Source organism: Chenopodium quinoa, unplaced genomic scaffold, assembly GCF_001683475.1.
Source record: "Chenopodium quinoa cultivar QQ74 unplaced genomic scaffold, ASM168347v1, whole genome shotgun sequence".
NCBI lineage: Eukaryota > Viridiplantae > Streptophyta > Magnoliopsida > Caryophyllales > Amaranthaceae > Chenopodium > Chenopodium quinoa.
The window spans coordinates 1,804,923-1,829,154 of record NW_018745395.1 but is presented as its reverse complement, the minus strand read 5'-3'; the positions used below and the strand labels follow the sequence as shown (position 1 = coordinate 1,829,154).

The following is a 24,232-nucleotide window of genomic DNA, read 5'->3' as shown; positions in this document are numbered from 1 at the left end:
CAAAGTGGGGCTTCTGTAGACACCCATTTGTGTCTCCCCAAAACCAAACCCAGTGATGAGTACCTTTCATGTCGAATCATAATCGAATAAAGCAAAAGTGTGGAAAGTTTAGTATTACGGAAAGTTTTAATTTCTTTTCTTTTCTCTCTGTTTTTGAAAACTTATTTTTAAGAAAACCCTAACTATGGACCAACAATACTGGATTGGTTGTTTTCTTAAAATAGGTTTTCAAAAACAGAGAGAAAAAAAAAGAAATTAAAACTATTCGCAACACTAGACTTTCCACACTTTCACTTCATTCGATTATGATTCGACGCGAAAGGTACTCATCACCAAGTTAAAACGGGTCGGTTAATAATCGTGTTCGAGTCGGTATTTCGGGTTGGGTTAGCTTTTGACAGCTCTAGGTATGAGAGGCTCGTGACATTGCTTCTCCTAAAAAAAGGTAAGAAAAGAAGACGAAAAAATGTATCTAACTCTGCCTTTTTCCCTTAGTCAGGCCACCATATACACACAACACACCAATACCACCACCATTACCACCATCACTTTAGTGGTTGTTGATGAGCTTGCAAGAAAAGATAAGAGCAAGTCAAGAAGAATTATGTTGAGAAAATGAACATGAAAGACCATTTTATTTTCTATCTTGTGATGTATTTGCTTTTCTTGTACTCATTGCATTATAGACTTCGCATTTCAGTACAAATTATACATGTTTCTTTAATAAATTATACATGATTTTGATAATTATGATTATTATAATTATTATTATGATGATTATTATGATGATTATAATTTTTATGATGATTATTATTATGTTGCTTGATATTTATTTTTTATTGCTTGATCACACCTTTTTATGCATGTTTAAAGGGAACTTTGTACTTGTAATCACGCTTTAATAAGATAATTAATAATCTTTTTAGGGTTAATATGTTTATAATTCAAGTGATCGCCAATAATAGATTTATTTATGCATTAATATTCAACCAACATAGATTAAACAGGTTTAGGGTTAATCCTATTGATTGCATGTTAATCAGAAAGTGCACATAAATACGATATGAACAAAGTAGAGGTCTATTATTAGGGCAGGTTCAATCTCTTTTAGGTTGGATTTGTACCTTCATCCCCGAACCCTTATTTGGTTCAAGACCTTATGGAGTTGACGATCTCTTGGATCGTTAAGGGGTGTAACCTTCACCCTGTGAACGGTTTACAAGTTTCTAAAACTTGTTGGCGACTCTTTTGCTCTATCTTCTTTCCCTTTGGACGCCACCATACTTTAGTGTATGATCACAGTGGAGGTTAAAGCTAGGGGAAAATTACGCACATGAAATACTTAGAACTTTTCGAGTCTCATCCACTCATTCTAAATCATTGCCAAAATAAATTTCAGGAATTAAAATAGAAATCCTCCCCAGTGGAGTCGCCAAAAAACTGTAGGGAATATTTCAAGCATTATCCCTAGCTTAAACCCCACTGTGATCATACACTAAAGTACGGTGGCATCCAAAGGGAAAGAAGATAGAGCAAAAGAGTCGCCAACAAGTTTTAGGAACTTGTAAACCGTTCACAGGGTGAAGGTTACACCCCTTAACGATCCATGAGATCGTCAACTCCAATAAGTCTGGAACCATGACTGGTAGTTCGGGGATGAAGGTACAAATCCAACCTAAAAGAGATTGAACCTGCCCTAATAATAGGCCTCTACTTTATTCTGATCGTATTCATGTGCGCTTTCTGATTAACATGCAATCAATAAGTTTACCCTAAACCTGTTTAATCTATTTTGGTTGAATATTAATGCACAAATAAAACTATTATTGGCGATCACTTGAATTATAATCATATTAACCCTAAACAAGATTATTAATTATCTTATTAAGCGTGATTACAAGTACCAATTCTCTTTAAACATGCATAAAAGATGTGATCAAGCAATAACAATAAATATCAAGCAACATAATAATAATCATAAAAATAATCATAATCATAATAATAATAACAATCATAATCATAATCATATTCATAACCATGTTAAAGCATAATAATAGCTAGATCCTAGGCATGATACTAACAAGATTAATAAGAAAGCCTAGCATGTCACTAAACAATAAAAAATCAAAGCTTTAACCCTAACATGAATATTAGGAAAGAAAATAGGAAGCATCGCAGGAAAACAATTGTCATATTTGATATTAAAGTTACCCTAAACATGATACTAGGAAGATCAAAACGCCCTAACATGATACTAGGAATCATAACAACCTAGACATGATTTCTATATCATAACATCAATAAAATCAATTTAAAGTACTTACTTGGATGCCTCGTATCTCTTTCTAATAACAAAATACAGGCGTTAGTAACTTCAAGGAAAATATAATCAAACAATTAAATTAAAGAATTGAAATAGAGATTTGGGACCAAACCCTCATAATTTAAAAACCTTTTACGTCTAGGGCGAAGGCAACTTCGAATTATGCTAGGTGTTTCTTGGTCTTGTGAATGCGGAATTTTGTAAAGAAAATTAGAGAGAGAGAATTCTTAAAACTAGAGAGAATAAGAAAACTAGAGAGTATAAGAGAATTAGAGAGAATTGATAATAGTTGATGATGAAAAACGGAGGTTTTAGGAGGCTATTTATAGAGAAAATCAGCCAAACGGATAGAAAAACAAATCTGAGTTTCGACGAGGATAAAACATATTAGCGCCAGCTAAGGCTAGCGCCAGGCGCTAATATCTGTCGCCAGGCGCTAATTATTATTTTCACGCGTTGTCTTAATTCAGATAAAATTTAGCCGTACAGAAGGGCAAAATCGTATTTTCCTTAAAAACACTCTTTTATTCTGATTAAAACTCAAAAAAGTTAACCAAAGTCAATTTATCGACGCTAATTGAATTAGGAATGAAAAGAACCTTCTAGAAGAATCTAGAAGACTAAAATCAATTCTAATTGCATTAGGAATGATAAACCCATATTAGGCCCTCCTCTAGATCATTGGGCCGCATATAAGTATCAAACCGGGCCCAGTTTAGTAATTTGGCCATAACTTCCTCATTATTCATCGGAATTAGGCTTATAATATATCGTTGGAAAGCTCTTTTCAATCCCCATCCAATTACAACATTATTAGACCCTGACTATGGACCAAACATACTGATTGACTGTTTTCTTAAAATAGGTTTTCAAAAACAGAGAGAAAAGAAAAGAAATTAAAACTATCTGCAACACTAGACTTTCCACACTTTCACTTCATTCGATTATGATTCGACGCGAAAGGTACTCATCACCGGGTTTGGTTTTTTGGGGAGACACAAATGGATGTCTACAATATATATATATATATATATATATATATATATATATATATATATATATATATATAAAAATTTCGGAAGATAGAAATATATTTCAAATAATTTAAAATTTTATTTTAATTAATATTAATAATTAAAATTAAATTAAAATACAAATAATCTTAGTCTTTCATTTTAAAAAAATTGTGGTAATCAAAAGTCATAAGACTAAATTAAATTAAAATCATGTTATAACTACATTAAATTGTGGAACCTGCATGCCGAATATTCTAGTTGGAATTTTATTAGAGTGGTAGTGCTACTTAAAAAAAAAATTGGTTTTTTGACAGGACTTTTTAAAAAAAAATTAATAGACAGTTGTTTTTAAAATATGCACTTTAATTGGTAGTTATTGACAAAATTTTCTCATATATATTATACATACATTTATGATTATAATAATAGTCAAATAGTTACCCTGAATATGGTTAGCAACAATACAATATTTTTAAAGTTAAAGGGAAATGATTTTGCCGCGAAACGTTGCTAAAGAAAGTGCTCGCTCTTCTTGGGTACAACTAGAGCTGTCAATTCGGTAGAAAGATCGGGTAAGTGTGGGTCGAGTCAATTCAGATCGGGTCCATTTGGATTAATGTCGTACCCTATGCGGGTCAGGTTCGGGTTGGGTCATGCTTGCGTCGGATCACGTCGGGTCATACACCTTATCGGGTTTGGGTCGAGTTTAGGTCAGGTTAATAACATGTCGGGTCACATTCGGGTCGGTGAATAATAGATCGGTTTAATTCAGTTTTTCACGAGTTAAAACGGGTTAGATTCATTCTTGAGTTCGAATCGGGTTCGGTTCAAGTCAATAATTTGCGGGTTATGATCAGGTCGAGTCATTCTCGGATTTGAGTCGGGTTTGGTTCAAGTCAATAATTTGCGGGTTATAATCAAGTCGGGTCATTCTTGAGTTCAAGTGGGTTTTATTCAAGTTAATAATTTTTGGGTTATAATCTTTTACTAGACTGACTTGGCTTCCCTGCATCCAAGACAAAATACTTTAATCAACATTAACATAGTAGTTTCAGCCTTACAAAGTTACGACTAAACAAGTAGATTAGAGTATATATAGCATATATCTTCATTTAACTAGTCAATATCTACAATAATAAAGATGTATAAAATAATAAGTCAGAGTTTATTTTGAGTTGGGTTAAAAACAAGTCGACTTGATTTTGGGTCGGGTCAATAACAATTCGGGTTGAATTCGAGTCGGGTCAATAACAAGTCGTGTTGATTTCAAATCGGTTTTGTTACAAATCGGGTTGAATTTCGAGTCGGGTTAGTAACAGGTCGGGTTAAATTAGGGTTGGATTAGGAACAGGTCGAATTCAGGTTTGATTAGTAACAGGCCGGGTTAAATTCAGGTTTGACGGGTGTTAAAACAGGTTTGAGTCCATTTCAGTTCAGGTTGGATTCGGTTTAGGTCAATAATTTACGGGTTATATTCGGGTTGGGTCATCTCCAGGTCGGTTCATGTTCGAGTTCGGGTCTCAATTACTCGGGTTAACTCGGGTCTAGGTTGGTTTCAGGTCGGGTGAGATCGGGTTCGGGTCACCATTTTTCCAAGTTAAAACGGGTCGGTTAATAATCGTGTTCGAGTCGGTATTTCGGGTTGGGTTAGCTTTTGACAGCTCAAGGTATGAGAGGCTCGTGACATTGCTTCTCCTAAAAAAAGGTAAGAAAAGAAGAGGACAATGTATCTAACTCTGCCTTTTTCCCTTAGTCAGGCCACCATATACACACAACACACCAATACCACCATCACTTTAGCGGTTGTTGATGAGCTTGCAAGAAAAGATAAGAGCAAGTCAAGAAGAATTATGTTGAGAAAATGAACATGAAAGACCATTTTCTTTTCTATCTTGTGATGTATTTGCTTTTCTTGTACTCATTGCATTATAGACTTCGCATTTCAGTACAAATTATACATGTTTCTTTAATAAATTATACAAATTCATTCACTTAATGTACTCTAGTCCATATTCTTCTCTGTTCCGAAAAACTTCCCACCACAGCAGATTGGTTCTTATTACCAATTCGATTTGCAAATGAATCATAGTATTTCTTTTCATTAACACTTTCTAATATTCTCACTTGTGTTCCGTTTTTAGCATCTATTATCATTTGTCCATCTGTATCTTCACTGCCTGTTGCAAGGACTTTGATCGGCTTAACTTGGAAGCTCGAGTTTATAAATGGATAAAAATCAGCCAAGATTACAGCACCAAGGATCTCCCCCATAAACATACCCTGCATCAATTTTATTATCACTTCACTTTTTTATGGTATAACTTTCATGTTTTTATAAGATTAAAAGTAACAAAAGTTCGTAGAATTTTAACAATTTTAGCTGACTTACCACATGTTGATATTGATATTGTTTTTGTAAGCTAAGCAGCTTCGACACAAGCCTGTGTGTAAACCGTGCTTCTGGGGTGTTCTCTGCCCGAGAAAGCCTGTTTAGGAATGAAGGAATCGAGCTAACCTGTCGCTGAGCTCCCAATGGAATCAATGTTATAGGAAGTTTGGATTCAATCACCATGTTTGCAGACAAAGGGTCAAGAAACATATTGAATTCAGCATATTTGTTTGATGGCATGGTAAACAGGTTCCCTTTGCCATAAGTACCATTAATATTTATGTGTCCTCCTAAAACAAACACATCCTGAGACATAAACGTATTGTCAGTGCATGTTAAACAAGGTATAATGGAAGAAAAAAAAAAATTCTATTTACCAACCTGAATTTTAGACACTGCATTTTTATCTAAAGAGAGTATTTTTGATAAGGTTGTCAATGGTCCGTTCGTTAATATTGTTATCTTTCTCTTTTGACTGATTGTATTTGTAACATTCTCCCATATCTCTAGTGCTAGGGGTTGCCGCAGTTCAGGATGATCGGTATCACGTGGAGCTCCGAATTTTACAGAGTTTTCTGCAGTGTACCTGAAACCAAAATGTTAAAGAGTAACTTTGACACTCTATGGAGGTATCATGTACATATAGTTCATTTAACAAATCTACATTTATGCAAAGGATAAGGCGTAGGATGAATTTAACCTTCTTGGACTGCGTGGTAAATCTCTTGCAAGTCCATATAAGGTGTCAGAGTCCAAAAATCCACCACTCCCATGAGGGATTGCTTTCACGTATTTGCAGTCTCCAACGGCAGAGTTCACAGCATCTGACTGGTTTCTTGCAAAAGAATCTCCTAGACCTACCTTAATGTCATCTCGGCCCATCATATGCAATACGTCGTATACAACATCTATGGTTGCAGCATTTGCCCACCCTGTTGGAGTTACAAATATTGCCTGGTTCAGAAACATTTGCATCAGATGGCAATTGAGGAAAATTAAATTCATTCTTAGAAAATTAAACTCTACAAAATCAAAGAGATCTAACGTACTCGGAGATCGAGTACTTCAACTGGCACTTTAAGTAGGTAGAAAAGAGCAAGGAAGTCTCCTGGACTCATATCCATGTCAAAAATGACAGGCTTTCCGAGCTTTTTAGCTCTCAAGTCTGGTGTATAAAACACTTCCTTGTAATGAGGAAATTGTGTAGTAAGGTTGAACCTTCCAGATTGTTTAGGTCGATTCAAAACCTGCACATAATAAGAATGCATATTAATTGACTTCTTTTTTTCATTTATCAAATTTGAATAATAAATATTTTTAAAAATTACTTACATCCAAGAAGTTTATGAAGAACTCTCTGTCAAGAGGGCTACCAGGATCCTTATTTGACTTAGCTCTTGTGGCAACAAGAACTCGTACACCGCCATGACCTACCTCCTCAGTATAGCCATCCTACAATATATATATTTGAGGATGATCATATAAAAATGTTAAGAAAAATATAAAAAAAAAGCATAATGAAAACTAAAACTTGAAGCATTAACATAGATGTTACGAAAATCTACCTTGCATCTTCCTTTATTATTCTCGACAATACAGAAAGGATCTCGGAGTGACTTTTGTACATGACCACTGTGCACCCCATGTTTCTCTAGGTGAAACTTTGGCGTCTTACGTCCATCAAAAAAAGGATTTGATCCATCTAATACCCCATAAGGCTTGTTTGAAGTACGGACAGTTATGCTCATGTACTCCATTTCGGCGTAGTCATTTTCACCATTTGTGTTATTTGGAGTACTCATGATCGAGACTGCTACACCGGCCATGAAAGAGTCCCACATAAAATAGCTCTGAAAATTAAAACAATTGTATACTACCTTAGCATACATCGTAGAATCCATCTAACATTCAAGAAATCTCACCAATAGTTGTGGGAACATACTGAGTAAAATTGGTCATTAAACCAGGTATCGCGTTGAAACTTCAAAGACTTGAAGCAATATTGAGCCTCATAGGTCTTCTGATTCGACTCGAATGCTTCAAAGAATTGTTTTGTTATGGGAATTGTGTTTGTTGCATCTAATGGCACAAGTGTAATCGGAATTCCTGAGTGAACCACCTATTATAAAATATAAAACCAAACCAATGTATATATATGTCTTAGCACATGAATAATATACTTTTGCCAATGTCTCATTATTAGATTGTCAAAAGATTGATCAAATCAACCTGGTACGCGGCGAAAGGATCTCCAAACATGTTAAACTCTGCATAAGGGTTACTCGTATAATCAGTGTACATGTTACCATGATCACCACACTGCTCGGGCTTACACGAGGCGGTAGCATTTTTGGGGCAACAACCTGTTGGATTCTTTGATCTCACACCTCCACCCATAATATATATGTGTTCAACATTCTTCTTTAGCAGGGGGTTACTCATAAGAAAAAGGGCAAAATTTGTGTGTACCCCAATAAGAAATACAGTAGTTGGACCTTTTGATATGACATCAATCATCACTTCTTGTGATGAAGGTTGATGAAGAGGCAAATATCTTCTTCTTCCCTAATTCCATATTGAAAACTTAATTTCATTAGCTTAAATCCTTGAAAAATAATTTTAACTTGTGCGTAAGTGAAGATGAACACGATCAAAGAGGAACTACATTAATTAGAGACTTTGTAAATGCCAAATAAGTTAAACTTTCCACGACACAGGAATTGAAGTAATACTTCCTCTTTTCTAAATTAAATGATACATTATTTTTTCGCCTATTTCACCAAATGTCACTGAGTACTTACAAAATTCACCAAATGTCATTAAGTTTTCAAAATTCGTCAAATGCCATCGAGCTTTTAAAAAATTCACCAAATGGCATTAATGACTAACAGCCGTTAACTTTATTAGTCAATAAGAATTAAATTATGACACGTGTCATGATAAGATTGGTTTATTTTAATTAATAAATATAATACTTTTTATTGATTTTTCTGGGCAAACATTGCTCGGGTATAGTTTTAAGGGTCATTTTAACCCTTTATGACTACAAATTAAGCTCGGAATTGACAAAAAAATAACGTTAATGCTCCGTTTTGTGTTTTAAAAATATTTCGATTAGCGTGTTATTTTTTAACCGTCAAAATTGATCGGGTGAGGTTTTAGGGTCATTTTGACTCTTTATAGGTACAAATGCTCCGTTTTACGTGTCCAAAAATATTTCGATTATCGTGTCATTATTTTTTAACCATGAAAGTTGATTAGGTAAGATTTAGGGGGTCATTGTAGACCCTTTATGGGTTCAATTTAAGCTTGGAATTGACAAAAAAAATAACATATATGCCCCGTTTTGTATGTTGAGATCGTAATATTTTTTTCAGGAAAAAATGCGAAACGGGGTATATACGTTATTTTGTTGCCAATTTCGAGCTTAATTTGTATCCATAAAAGGGGCAAAATGACCCCCAAAACCTTACCTGAACAATATTTGTAACGAAAATCGAAAAAAGTGTTATTTTTATTCATTAAAATAAATAATTATTGTGTATTAATTTTTAAATGTAAAGGCATTTAATTTGGTGAAATAAGAATTAAAAAAAAATATAAGAATTCCATTAACGGAAAACTAACGTTCATATGCTATTAGTGGGACGAGGTATCATTGTATTGTTTGTCAGTGATATTTGGTGAATTTTGAAAACCTTGATGGAATTTGGTGAATCACAAAAATTCAATTGAATGTATATATTTACTAAAATGCAATCACATGTACCAAGATCCCACCTCACTATATATTTTCGTATCTATAATTCACAAATGTTGTTAAAAGTGAAATGGGTAAATTAATTTGAAAAAGGTGGAAGTAATACTGGTATTTAAAACATGTTTATAAATTTCCGCCATTTTTTAAAATATTAGGCTCTGTTCACTTCTTCTTATTTTTTTTGAACTAAAATTATTTTTACTAAACTGAAATTATTTTTGCTGAACTTATATTGTTTTTACTGAACAAAAATTAACTTTAGTGAATTGAAATTATTTTTGCTGAATTGAAATTATATTTACTGATTTTCTATTATATTTCTTTTTAATAGTTATTGAACTTTACTTATTTTTACTGAACTAAAATTATTTTCACTGAACTGTACTTATTTTTACTGAATTGACCTTAATTTTAATGAACTGGAATTATTTTTACTTTATATTATATTTTTTAAGGTGAAGTAAACATGGCCTTATACGTAGTAATTAGCAAATGAGACTGTTTTTTAAAGTATTACACTTCTATTTTTGAGAAACTTTCCTATTTTAATATCATACTCCCTCCGCCCACTATTATGCAATAAATGATTATTTTATATATCATAAATAATAAGGTTCTGTTACACATAATAGTGGGCGGAGGAAGTAAATCTACCCCGTATCTCTCTTTCCATGGTCACCACTCAAAACAAGTATTGTGTGTTATTTTTTTCTTCTTACATCCATCAATTTTCAATAAAATATTAACATCACTTACTTTTTTTTATAATTTATTTTACCCTAACTATTCCATTGATGCCCTATTCACTTCAACTAAAAATAAACAATACGAAGTATTCAATAAAAATAATTTTAGATCAGTAAAATTAATTTTTAATCAGTAAAAATAAGTTCAACTTAGCAATTTATTTTAATGTATTTACCTGGGGAAGAAATGATTTACGAAGACCAAAATTTGTATCAATGTCCAATCGTCCACCTTGACCAATAGGAATGGCTTGCCTATATCGACAATATCCTGCGGTTGTCATGCCCTGTTTATCAAGAGATTTAGGCAAGAATTTGGAAATCTTACAAAAATTAACTGAACTAAACTAAACTTATTGGAGATGAACTGAACTAAACTAAATATTTTATGAGAGAAGGATATTAAGAACTTAACTGAACTTAATTTAAGTTAACTTAATTTATTAGAGCTGAACTGAACTGAAATGAAAATAATATGAAGAGAACAGACCCTTACTAATATCTATTAAGGCCCCGTTCACTTCACCTTATTTTTGCTGAATTGAAATTATTTTCACTGAAACAAAATTATATTTGCTGAACTTAAATTATTTTTACTGAACTTAAATTAATTTTACTGAACTGAAATTATTTTTGCTAAACTAAAATTATTTTTACTGATTTTCTATTAAAATTCTTCTTTAACAAAATTGAATTTTACTAAACTAGACTTATTTTTATTGAATTGAAATTATTTTTACTGAACTGAAATTAATGTTATTAAATTGAACTTATTTTTACTAAAGTGAAATACACATTTTTCCTGTCACCGAATTAATTTTTTTAATTTCACCAAACATTTATCATTTTCACTTTTTACCTTATTCACATGCAATACTTATTTAAATTTAACACTTTAATGAAGGATTTGACCATTACTAATAACAAGTATATATAACGATCTTGCTAACGAGCTCCCCAGAGCGTTAGATAAGGATAAATAATATTGGTTGAAATGGTATTAACTTAGGAATTCATGACAAAATCACGCGTTGTTCAGTGTAATTAATGTTAATTTTACTCTAATATTTGCACTTTAATTCTCTTATCTAACGTCCCGGGGGCGCTCATTAGCTTTTATAATTTTGTTTAACACGGAAAATCAATTTTATTTATGAACAAAATTGTCTCGTTAGTAAAGATTAAAATTCAAAAAAGTGCAAATAATATTGTAAAAACAAATACTTGTACGCTATGATAAAGTTGTGCACAAGAATTAGATTATTCATACTTCCTCCGTTCTTTATTACTTGACCCGTTTTGACTTTTACACTATTCACCACCCCTTCTTTGACTGTCTTTTGTGAATAATACGTAAGAAAAAATATATTCATGTATGATCTTTTTGGATTCGTTTCAATAAGTACTATCATAATATATAACTTTTATAATTTTTACTTATGGAGCATTTAAATTATTGATCGTTAAAGTTTTACATTAGCAAGCGTAATAAAAGAAACAGGTGAAGTAAAAAAGAACAGAGGAAGTATAACTTTTCTAACAGATTTCTCTCTAAAAATGAGAGCTTCTCTCTATAGGAAACTAGAGCCTTCTTCCTAATTTCCTCCACCGACTGGCCATCCTCAAATCCTCCTCCGAACTACCTCCTTTGCAAAGTGAATTAGCTAAGAATTGAGTAAAGATCAATAGTTTTCAATGGAAAATAATAGCTTTAGTGGTTTTTCCTTCATTACTCTGTTCATTTCGGTCGGTGTTGCGACCTGGTTCACGAAGTTGTTTTCCCCCGATTGCTTCTTTCCTCTTTCAATTAAAATGGTAGAACTTCAATCGAATCAGAGTTCTTGTGGTTGTAAACCCCAAAATAATCGATAGTCCTTAAGCTACAACCCCTGTTTGCATCTTCTACTTGTATTTGGCAGATTTGTAGACTACCGAATTCTTAGAGACTCGAATTCAAGAGTGGGTATCAAAGCAGTGGATTAAATTTGGGGAAATTAAAGTCCAGAAGTTCAACTATATTTTTCTCTTCTTATGTGACAATGTTCGTGACAGGGATGCTATGTTAGAACAGGGTTCCCAGAGTAAGCCGACCAGAAAAAGACCAATGTTGTTTGTTAATCCATCCTTATCCCCTTTGAAGAAGAGGATAATTCACATAGAACACGATACTCCTTTTAAACCTGCTCCAATTAAACTGTGCCAAACATCAACCCAACCTATGCTCTCAGTCCATAAAAAACCCTTGCACGCTCCGCAAAGAAACCAACATTGTCCTGATCCTGTTAACCATCACCTGCCAATAATATTAAGTTAAATACAAGATTCTACCCACACAAACGGCCAAATTTTTCTATTTCATCGTCAGTTCTGTTGAAGAAGGCTCCGCAACTTTGTCATTACAGAGGGTTGGGCCGAATTTGTTTAAACGCCATGGAAAAATGAAAGGATGGGTGAAGTCTGTTTGTCCTAAGAAGAGATCGGGTTCGAGCTTTGTTGAGAATTCAATGTTTTATTTATTTTGACCAAAAATGTTTAGAGGTTGATGATCCTGGTTGTGTTTCTTGTCTTCCTTTTAAGAAACATAAAGGGATTGGTACTTCTTTTCCAACTCAGGTGTCTCCTTCTGGTTTTTCTTCTTAGGGCTTGGTGGCCTCCCTTTCAAGGCCACAAGGAGATAGATGAAAATTGTGTCTTGGAACTGTAGGGGTTTGGGTTAGGCGGACTCCCCTAAAGTTCCTTACATCGCGTCCTTAGTCCGCTCTCATGGTGTCGATATTGTGTTTTTAGCTAATACTATGGTGTCTGTAAATTCTGTAATGCAAAAGTTATCATCCTTGTCTTTTTCAGGGTTTGAAGGTGTAGATTCAGTAGGCCTTAGTGGTGGGCTTTGTGTGTTTTGGTTTTCCCCAATTGTGGTTTTTTCTCTTTTGGTTTCTTCGCTAGTATTGTGTGGAATTGTGGAGAACTTGGTTATAAAGTATGTTCTTTTTCTGTATGGAGCTCCTAACGTTACTGATCGTATGTCCGTGTGGTCCAAAATCTTTAGTATTATCGCTAATTATCCGAATGTTGTGTTAGTTGTGGATTTTAACCAGGTTGAATATTTATCGGATAAGGTCGGAGGTAATCTGGACATTCCGGGTCATCATGATTTTATACAATGGAAATTGAACAACGGTTTACTTGATATTCCGTTTTTAGAACCGTCTTTCACTTGGATAAATGGGAGAACGGTTTTGGACCCCACCTTTGAGAGATTAGATAAAGCTTATGCTACTTCCTATTGGCTTCAGGATTGGCAGGCTACTTCTGTTCATCACCAGCCTATTTTGTTTTCAGATCATGCAGTTATTATTTTATGTGACTCCTTGCCTGGTGGTAGATATAAAGGCCTTATAGAATTGAAAACTGGTGCCTACACTCTGTGGAAGTTGCTGCTATGGTTAAGACTATTTTTGCTGATCACATTTCTGGGTCTCTTATGTTTTCCTTGTCCAGAAGAATCTGTGTTCTTCGTCATTGTCTACTGGCCTGGTGTGTCTCTCACAACAAGGAGTGGGGCATTGATAGGAAAACTTTGGTTGTGGATGTTACTAATGCTTCTTTAGCTCTTGATTTTCAGAATAGGCGGTGTTTGTTTAGCACTTTTAGGATGGGAAAGATTGCGGAGGCGCAGGCGGCGTTTCTTTATTGGAGACAGCGAGCAAAAGTGAAGTAGGATGCATTTTGTGATGAACATACTCGGTTACTATTTTCAGCAGTTTAGGCTCGACGCAGGAAGAACACTATTCTAGGTCTTAAGGACAATGCCGACTCTTGGGTTACATATGTGGGAGACATTCGCTCTTTGGTTTTGGATTTTTATAGGTCTCTATATAGTAGGCGATCAGATCGGCCTTCTGTTTCTCAGTTCTCTTGGGATTCCCTTAATCTTCCTTTTTTGTCTGATAGACAACGTCAGTCCCTACTAGTTTCATTTTCCGCTAATGAGATTAAGCAGGCTATGTTTAGTATTGGTGATGGTAAGTCTCCGGGGTGATGGTTTTCCTTCGACCTTTTTTCAAGACCTATTGGACTGAGGTGGGTAGGGGTGTTCAAATCCGGATACCCAGTTTTTTGGGTACCCAAAAATGCGGGTACCTGTATTACCATGTAGTTGAAGGGTCGGCCCATGTCCCGACCCGAAAAACTCGGGCACCCGCGTTTTGGGTACCCGGTTTCTTACCTTTTTAAAAAAAAAAATCAAATGTTGATATCGAAATTAAACATCCAATTGTTTGCTAATGTTGTCGAGTACATAAACAAGTTCAAAAACATCTCAAGAACAAGGCTTATGCCACATTGATAAATTCAATATTTCTAACAAAAAAAAGAATGAATATGTGATATAGCTTGTTGGCGTTGATATAAAGACAATTAGCCTACTGGACACTTGGACCGTGATCTATTTCAAATAGATATGCTACTGATCAATAAATTAGACTACATTTTCCAAAAATCAAAATCAAAGTTCTTAAAATCAATATCCAATTATGAAAACAGCAATGTTCAATCATTTTGACAGGCATTTGAACACTAAAAAAGCGACTTACCATATAATGAAGAGGTTGGAGAAGAATATTACTAAGATCTAAAAATTTTAGTACATGTATATATGAAATTGAAAAAAAAATTAACTTTAGTTTTATGCAGATTAAATTTAATGGAGATATTGTAGTGTAGTTGTGGCGGTGCGATACGCCGAAGAAGAAGAACCACATGAAAGATATAGAGAGTGGTTGGAATACAGTGGAACAAACTAGAGGTTAGAGAATTAGAGAGGCATAGCGGCTAAATAGTTTTTGAAGAATAACATAACTTAGAACGAAAAAATGAAACGTTAAGTTTAAGTGGGCTGGCTGGTTAGGGAAGTAAGAAAATTAATACGTATTATTTTTTTAACGGGTATCTGGGTACCCGAGAATAGCAAAGCTTGTCCCATGTCCCAGCCCACGAAGTTGTTATTTTAGCGGGACGGGTACCCGACCCGGAAAAAACAGGAAAAAAATCCTAATTTCCCATTGGGTTTTTTGCAGGTCATCAGGAAATCGGGACGGGACAACCGGGTCGGGTTTTTTTAACATCCCCAGAGGTGGGTGATCATGTTGTGAATGCTTTTCAGTTCTTTTTTGCTCATGGCTATTTGCTTAAAGATCGGAACCAGACATTCTTAGTTTTGCTTCCTAAAGTTGATCACCCTGAACTTGTTTCTCAATTTAGAACGATAGGACTATGTAACGTCATTTCTAAGTGCCTTGCTCGGCATCTCTGTGGGATTCTGCCAGACATAGTTTCAGATTTTCAGAATGCCTTTGTCCCTGGTAGGTTGATGTCTGATAATTGCCTAATGGTGCATGAGATCCTTTTATTCATAAATGCTTCCAAAGCTAGGAAACGTTTTTATGCGGCCCTAACGTTAAACATGAAAATAGATAATGACAGAGTTGAGTGGGACTTTCTTAGTTAGGTTCTTCAGGTTTTTGGGTTTCCTCCCTATTGGATTCATTTGATTATGCAGTGTGTTTTTACGGTCTCTTATCAAGTACTAATTAATGGTTCTCCTACTGAGGGTTTTTGTCCTCAACGTGGTTTGCGACAAGGAGATCCTCTATCTCCCTACTTGTTTGTTCTGTGTATGGAGGTTCTTTCAGCATGCTTCGCAAGGAAGAATTTGAAGGCCTTTTTCAAGGTGTTAAAATAGCTACGGGGGCTCCTACTATTTCATACTTGTTCTTTGTTGATGACTCCTTGTTATTCTTCCAAGACTCTCCTCATACGTGTGAACATGTAATGAGTGTGCTTTCTGCATTTTATGATGTTTCAGGTCAGATGCTGAATTTGCAGAAGTCGTTTGTCAAGTTTAAACCTAATACTCCTGAGGATTATCAAGCTTATCTGTCTAGCTGTTTAAAGATGTGGTCTGAATCTATATTGAGTTCTTATTTGGGAATTCCTGTTTATTTGGGTCGTAGTAAATGCTCTGAGTTCGGGTTCCTCTTAGACAAGGTGGCTAAGCGTTTGGAGGCCTTTGCATCTCTACAACTTTCGCCGGCGTCTAAGCTTGTTATCATCAACTCAGTGCTCATTGCATCATTTAATCACATCTTGTCTGTTTTCAAAATTCCTGGTTCTATATGTTCAAGAATGGATAATTTGTAGCTAGGTTTTGGTGGAAGTCTTCTTCTTCTAATCGAGGGTTGGCTCTTCGTTCTTTGTCTTTGCTCCATCTTCCGAAGGGTCTAGGATGATTGGGGATTTGCAGTATTTCCCCCTTTAACTCCTCATTGTTGGCCAAGCAGAGTTGGCGGCTTATTCAGTGCCCTCAGCTGTTGGTGTCCCGTCTTCTGTTTATGATGTATCCTGCTCTTAGTTCCTTCGACTCGATCTCGGCTTCTCGTCCCTCCTGGGGTTGTAGGGGTCTTATTTTGGGATTTTCCTCCTTGTCGAAGGGTCTATTTTGGGAGGTTGATTCAGGTTCTCGAGTTCGTATTTTGGAGGATTCTTGGGTTCCGGGGGGACCAGTACATTTCAAGGATCTTCCGCCTGAGTCGGTTTGACCGACTCTTGTGTCTTCTTTACTTGATCCGCGTTCTTGAGCGTGGGATGCTACTATTATTCACAGGTTGTTTGATTCTAGCTCTGCTGCTAGAATTCTTTCGTTGGATAGGCCTGTGCGGTTAATGGATGATTTTGTTTACTAGAAGTTCACTAGGAATGGTGTTTTTTCAACGAAATCAGCACATGTCCTTCTTTGTGAGCCTAGGGTCATGCCTAATATTCAATTTCATATCTCTCTCGCTTGGTGGAGGGCTTTACCAATTCTTCCTCGGTGGAAAATCTTTGATTGGAAATTACTGCATGACGCTCTTCCTTTAGCGGTTATATATTCTCCATTCTCAAGGCCTCCTAGTTGATCCAATTTGTGCTTTTTGTCATCAAACAGTGGAATCCTTGTCTCATACATTTAGAGATTGTTCAGCTATTTGCAGTCTTTGGCTATCTGGAGCGTTGGGCATTCAATGGGATCTTATGCAATTTGCTCCATTTATTGTTTGGTTTTCGACTACTGTTTCTCACTTTTCTTCGGTGCGATGTTGGAAGGGAATTACTTTGTTATTTGCTCTCCTCTGGGCGATTTGGATTTCTCGTAATCAATTGAGGTTTAGGAACGCTGTTTGGTCACCTAGGACAATTGTTGGTTTGGTGTCAGATTGGTTTATTCGAAGTATGCAGGCTAAGGATTGGAAGAGTTCTTCAAAGTCTACGAGTTTGGTGTGTATTGAGACTAGGAAGGATGTCCAGTGGCTTTGTCTACGGGGGTTACCTTATATTTCTCCTACGGCTTGTTTGATTGTAGATGGGGCTTGGGATTGTTCTTCTTACAGGGTGGGAGCAGGCTGGATAGTTCGTGATCTTCATTCTCCTAAGGTATTGGGAGGAGGTTGTCAGGCTTTTATGGCAAACTCAGCGTTGCAGTCTGAACTTCAGGCTTGTGTTTGGGGTTTAGAATTTGCTATCCGAAAAGGCTTTTTGAAAATTCGAGTTCATAAAGATTGTGCTTCCCTCCTTGCTCTACTTCCCCCTTCTGATCCAATGGAAATTTCAGCTTGGTGTCTCATTCAGGAGTTGCAGGCTTCAGTACAATCTCTTTTGGTTTGCCAAGTTCGAAAGGTTCCCCGTTTGTGGGTTACTCCAGCTCACTGGTTGGCTGGTTGTGCTCGGCGACATCATTTGCTGTATTTTCAGTTTTAGTTGACAATTGTTGTGTTTTGTTGTTTTACTTTTTATTTGATAGCTCTTTTGTCACAAAAAAAAAAAAAGTTGTGTGCATATCAAGTGAGTAATGATGATCACCTGTTCGATGATAGGAAGGTATCCACCAACATCAGGGGAAATTGTACCACGTTCTGAAATTCCACCCTCACCTCCAACTCCAACAGGAATATCGTCACGACCCATCATAAATAATAAGTCGTATATTTGATTTACAGCATGACCAGCATTCGTCCATGAGTTTGTATTGATTGTCACTGCCTACATTTTATTACAAACTAGGTTAGAACCCGTGCAATGCACGGTTTATATAAAACATATTTTTAATTTGCACATTTTAAAAATAAATGACTATTATGATTTTCATCGAAATTATGATATATATCTATCCAACGTCGTCCAATTCATAGTTCAATGTGGGATATCATTTATTAGTGCTATTTAAAATTGTTTCAATTTCGTACGATAAATTGATAGGTTTTAGTTGTAATGTAGATCTTCTAATATTTAAATTTAAAAAATGTTAAATATGATAGCTCTTTAAGAAAACAAAAAAATAGATGACATCATTTATTGCATTTAGGCGGGAATTTTTTTAATAAGAAAGCGACACGTGAGTAGTGGTGACGTCAGCATCTTCTGTTTTAGTAATAGTTAATAGATTTTTTGGTCAATACCATTCACTAAGTCAGCTTTCAGTGTTAATTCGGATCTTGAGTCGAGTTTGGTGAAATTAGATCGAGTCGTGACTATTTTGTAATAAAGTTATGCTAAATTATTGTGTTATAGTTATACTAATGATTTGAATTAGGTTTTTTCGAGTCACATTGAAACGAAAAGTATATATATACTCCCTCCGAGGAATTTTAAAGGGAGAAATGTTATGTATTTTTAAATACATAATTAGATTAAAATATTCTAAAAGCACATGGTAAAGAGAGAAAAGTGGAGAGAGATAGGAAGATAGAGGTCAGTTGGTGGACAAAGGTTATATTGATCCATCGAATCTTCAGTTGTATTATTTATGCATATACTCATATTAAGTAACACCGAATACATATATAGTATCACCATAGGTTCAGTGGTATTATTTTATCATCCAATGATACCACACTCGTACATATATGTAATTACATGAATGTCCTTCCTTGTCTAAATAAGTGTTACACTTTGACCAACCGTTTTTAAATACTTGTTTCGCTTTCTTTTTTCGGCCGTTTTTAAATATTTTCACCATTTTCTTATTTATAAAACTTTAAAATATTTTATTCATTTCTCTCATCTAATGGACCCAACATAAATCATGTTTTATTAATTTCATAATAACTTTCCTTCAATTCTCTTTACTACTTTTGCTTTTTACAATTTTTTACTCTTCCACCTACCCTATTACCTTTATATTTTATTACTTAATTCAATTTCTCCTAAAATTCCGCGCACAAAGAAATGGAGCAAGTATTTTAAAATGGGGAGATTACATGATAGTAAATTCTGAATTTCTGATAATACCTTCGTGTGATATGATATGTTGGCCAATCAAAGTACATATATATGACTATTGACTAATATGTTTGGAAAATATCAGCATATCTGTACAGGACACAAATGCACAAGATGTGACACTTGTACTCTATGAGTTTGGGTATTGTATTAATCGTGGATTTTTAAAGGTAGGAATGTAAATACCTATGATTAAAATATTCTATATAATACATACATATGGTAAAGAGTGAGATACGTAGAAAGAGGTTTGTAGGTGGACTCCACCTATTTTTTGGTCAAACTGTCTCATGTGATGGAGGGTCACATGCTGATTGTTGCACTGTAAGCTTATATAATACCATTGAATATTTAGTGGTACTATTTATACATAAATTTAGTATAATTAAATGCATATATAATACCACTACTCCATCACTACTATTGAGTATATGCATATATAGTGTTATCGTATGTCCAGTGGTATTATTTTATTATCCGATGATACCACTCTCTTACATATATGTAATTACATACGAAGTAAATAACCGTTGTTATGCATTTCCATTACTACTTTCCCGTATTAATATACAACTTCTCATTTGATTCAATTTTTATCGGTTACATTTTGACTTTACATGTCTATCAATTCACTTGTTTAATTATTAATCTTTCATTTAATTGAGAGATATTTAAGCATTTGCTCACTCTTTTATACGAAGTATCTTATAAACAAGATTCTAGTTTGCTACCACTAGGCAACAATTGAAGGAGGAAGGACTTCTTTCCTATTTTTCAATTTTTTTTTAAACTATGTTTTTAAAATTAAAAAAAAAAAACTAAACATTATTAACAACCGTATTATTAATTAATACTTTAAATATCTTCAAGAAAAAATAATTAATAACTTTAAAAGCTTAACCATGTGCATAATTATAACTCAATATATGGTTGGTAGCATCAGAACACACGTTGATGCCTCAATCATCTACAAATTTATTAATTTTATCAAATTATTTTCGAAAAACATAGCAAAAGAGCAGAATGATGATGATTATAACTTATAAGCAATGAGCAAAGCTTGAAAAAAATAAATAAAAACAAACCTTTAAGTCAAACTCTGATCTGTTGAGCTTCAAGAGGTAAAGCAACGCGAACAAGTCGTCCGTATCAACATCTGTATCGACCAATATTCGACGTTGCGTGGCCGCCACCGGTTTCGGACTCACTCCGGCAGCTACAATGATCCATAGAAGTAACAGTAATACCAATGAATTATTACTTTGACACATTTTTGATTAATAACTTGCTTGACAACTACTGTTTTACTTATCAAACTTTTTGAACAAAAAAATTAGTCATACTTGTAACAAACAAGTTACAAATGTTAGCTTGGAAATAGATGATGACAAATCTAGGAGCGTAAAGTTAGCTGTTTTATTAAGAAAATATGGTAATGGTCAAAGAATCATAAAAGCGAATAATAATAATGTAGTTGAAATCTTTATTTATTGAATAGAAAAAAAGAACAAGTCAAATGGTTGAAATGAAAAAAAAAAAAAATGAGGGTAACATTGGAGAAATTTTTTGTGCTTGAAGTCTTTTTTGATAGTGGCGTTTAAAGAGGAAGGAGATCAGAGAATAAGAGATTAGGAGATGAAGAAATAGATTGGTACAATGTTCTTGGTTAATGAGAGGTGGTGTATATATATATATAATATAACGAGATAATTTATTATATCATGTTTCTTGTTTTCCAATAAAAATACAGTAAATGAATATCTCATTAGACTTATTTTTTCCATGTACTCCATATAGTTTATTAAATGTGGACTTTCTGGGAAGTTTACAGGTTGTTTGAGATTGATAGTTAGGTAGGACAAAATCTGAACTGTTTTATTTTTTTTTATATTATTATTTTTTTTTATATGGGTTTAGGATCGGTGGATTTTGAATTCACACATGTCAAAAAAAAAAATTATTATGTACGTACATCCAAAGATATATAGAGGTAGGTGTATCTAAAAGGGCTAACTGACCATATTGGTATAAAAGTTAACACCTTTATGACAAATTGGTATAAAAGTTATTGTCGGCGACATATTGGTATAAAAATTAACATGTGGTGACATATTGGTATATAAGTCAACAAATTGCGACAATTACCCCTATTTTCTCGTCGGAGGATATGCGTATGATACACGCGCTGAATTTTAGTGCTAATAACTTTTATTTGACATTTTGTTTTTTGTACTTTTCTCTACGTTTTATATTAATATTAAAAAAATTATGAAGTAGAAATCCAAAAAAAAAAAGTTGAAAGCCCAAAAGTGATGAGAAAGAAGATAGGGGAAAACGAATAGGAAAGCTTGAGCAAAGGGATATAAGCTTGAATGTATTGAGGGCGTTGGAGTCGTTGGTCATTGAAGCATCACAAGGGTAGATTCTTCTTCTTTTTTAAAAAAAAAAAAACATTCATACATATATTTTTTCTTATTATATTGTTGATTTACAAAGTTGTGGGTATAGTACAAATGAAGTAATAATGAAAGTTAGCGTCTACTAGTAATTGGTTTTGAAATTAAATAACTAATATTGCAATTTTGTCTATTGTTTATTAGTTCTTTGGGGTTTTATCGTTTGATTGATTTATCAAAGTTATTGTATTGGAAGGGAAGAGGGAAAAATTATTATTTGGTGCTGAAAAAGTATATTATGATAATAAATAAGATTGCAAATGTAATTAAAAGAAAATTTTGAAATATACAACACGCTCTTTCATCCGAAGAAAAAATAGGGGTAAATGTCACAATTTGTTAATTTATATACCAATATGTCATAAGGGTGTTAACTTTTATACCAATATGGTCAATTGGCCGTACCTAAAAGTGGTTTATTTTGCTCATATAATTTATTTTTTTGCTCATTTTAAATTTTAAAATGAGCCAAAATGGGTGCATCTTACAACAGGGTGTACATAAATTGTTTACAAACTAGCTCTTTGTTTCAAAATGACTGATCCATTTTTAATGTCACACAAGATTAGTCCCGTGCTATGTTTAGTTTATAAATTAAATATATTAGTATCAATCAATAATTCAATAATATAATACTAAAGGTGAATCTGACATGACACTTGTCATGTTCTGATAAAAAAATTTCAAGCAACTTTTACTTTCCTTTTTTTTTTTTTAAATTAAAATCTTCATGAATATAAATTTCTAATTCTATAATATTTAACTTTTAATTTGACAACTATATACATTGTATATTCTCTCTCTCTCTCTCTCTATATATATATATATATATATATATATATATGATCAGACTATAATGAGAATCAATCCTATAATAGCAACTAGGAACTAATCTGAACCGTCATATCTAACACAAAAAAGGCACGCGATCGACGGATCAGATTAATTACGCACATTCAATTCATTTCCACGCGCTTTCTCTCTCCTCAGCCATTTTCTCTCTCCTCCATTGCAATGAGCTTTCTCTATCAAATTGGGTATAATTTGCTGTAAAATCGTCTAGATTTTGCTGAAATTGCTTCAAATTCGTCAAGATCTTGTTGGAAATTCAATTTTTCTTGTTTAATTTGGTGAATTCAGGAAATTAATCTGCGACTCTGAATTTTGAGCGGCATTTGAGGTAAGTTTTTTTTTCTTCTATTTCTTAAATCAACGAGCTTCATCAATTTCATAGAGAAATCGAATTTTAATTTACAATTTGAGATTATGATTGATTATAAATTACTTTTAATCGTTTCATAAAAAGTTTAATTTCTTTATTCTTTGATTTATTAAATTTTGGTACTATTTTAAAATTTTAATTTGAATTAGATTTATAATGCTGTGATAATCTTTGAAGATTATATAGTTTGAACTCTTATTTATGCAATTACTAACTTATTTTAGTGTTTTCAGGTTGAAATCTGCTGAAATTTGAAGTTGTTCAAAATGAAGTTGCGAGAGATTGAGGTTCTGCGTAATTGAAGGTGTTTAAAGTTGAAATTTTAAGCAAAATCGAGTAATATTTCTGAAATTTACTACATAGTATCAATTTTTTGCTTTTTTGTTTCAGTGATTTTATTGTTGAATAATTTAATTAGTATAAGTGAAGGTTCTTAATTTGTAACTTTGCATATCAATTGTTCGATGAAATTCATGTGAGAGATCATATATATATGTTGTCTGTTAATGGTGATTAAAAATCTTAAACACATTTGATGTTCCATCAGAGGTGCATTTCATTTAGATAACTTATTTAATCAAGTATAAATCTCATAAAAGTAAACTAAATCTCTCTTAAAGTATACTAATCATCTCTTAAAGTAAACAAATGCATACAATGAGGACTTTTTTATGTTTGTTTGTGTCTTTGGTGTTGGGTGAGTGGTCTGATAGGAACTCTATTGTGTTTAATAAGCAATGGCAGAATTGGGATGTTGGAGTTATGGGGTCTGTTTAACAGGTTGGGGTCGCGGAATATTAAAACTGCATTTCATTGATAAAAAAGAGCTGGGTTTATTTCATTGATAAAGCAATGGTGTGGTTAAGCTGGCAGTAAGATTGATGAGAGGAGAGTGTGGATTTTTGTGTAGGTTGAATTTTTATTCTAGAATCTGTAAAATTATTAGTGGACTCGAATATAATTCCATAAAAAGTAAACTAAATATTTTTAATAGTAGATTAAATTACT

General features: G+C 33.7%; 1 protein-coding gene across 1 annotated transcript; it reads right to left on the bottom strand.

The window, feature by feature from the left end:
- Positions 1–5,239: 5,239 nt before the first annotated feature.
- Positions 5,240–21,327, bottom strand: LOC110712921. The gene is made up of 12 exons (XM_021891386.1): positions 20,632–21,327; positions 18,128–18,307; positions 10,411–10,521; positions 7,958–8,293; positions 7,671–7,847; positions 7,294–7,578; positions 7,061–7,180; positions 6,778–6,975; positions 6,429–6,682; positions 6,110–6,314; positions 5,729–6,034; positions 5,240–5,619 (listed from the first exon to the last, which is right to left on the bottom strand). Exons 1-12 carry the CDS (start codon positions 20,815–20,817, stop codon positions 5,332–5,334), a joined length of 2,646 nt encoding a protein of 881 aa, XP_021747078.1. The 5' UTR covers positions 20,818–21,327; the 3' UTR covers positions 5,240–5,331.
- Between the last annotated feature and the right edge of the window lie 2,905 nt (positions 21,328–24,232).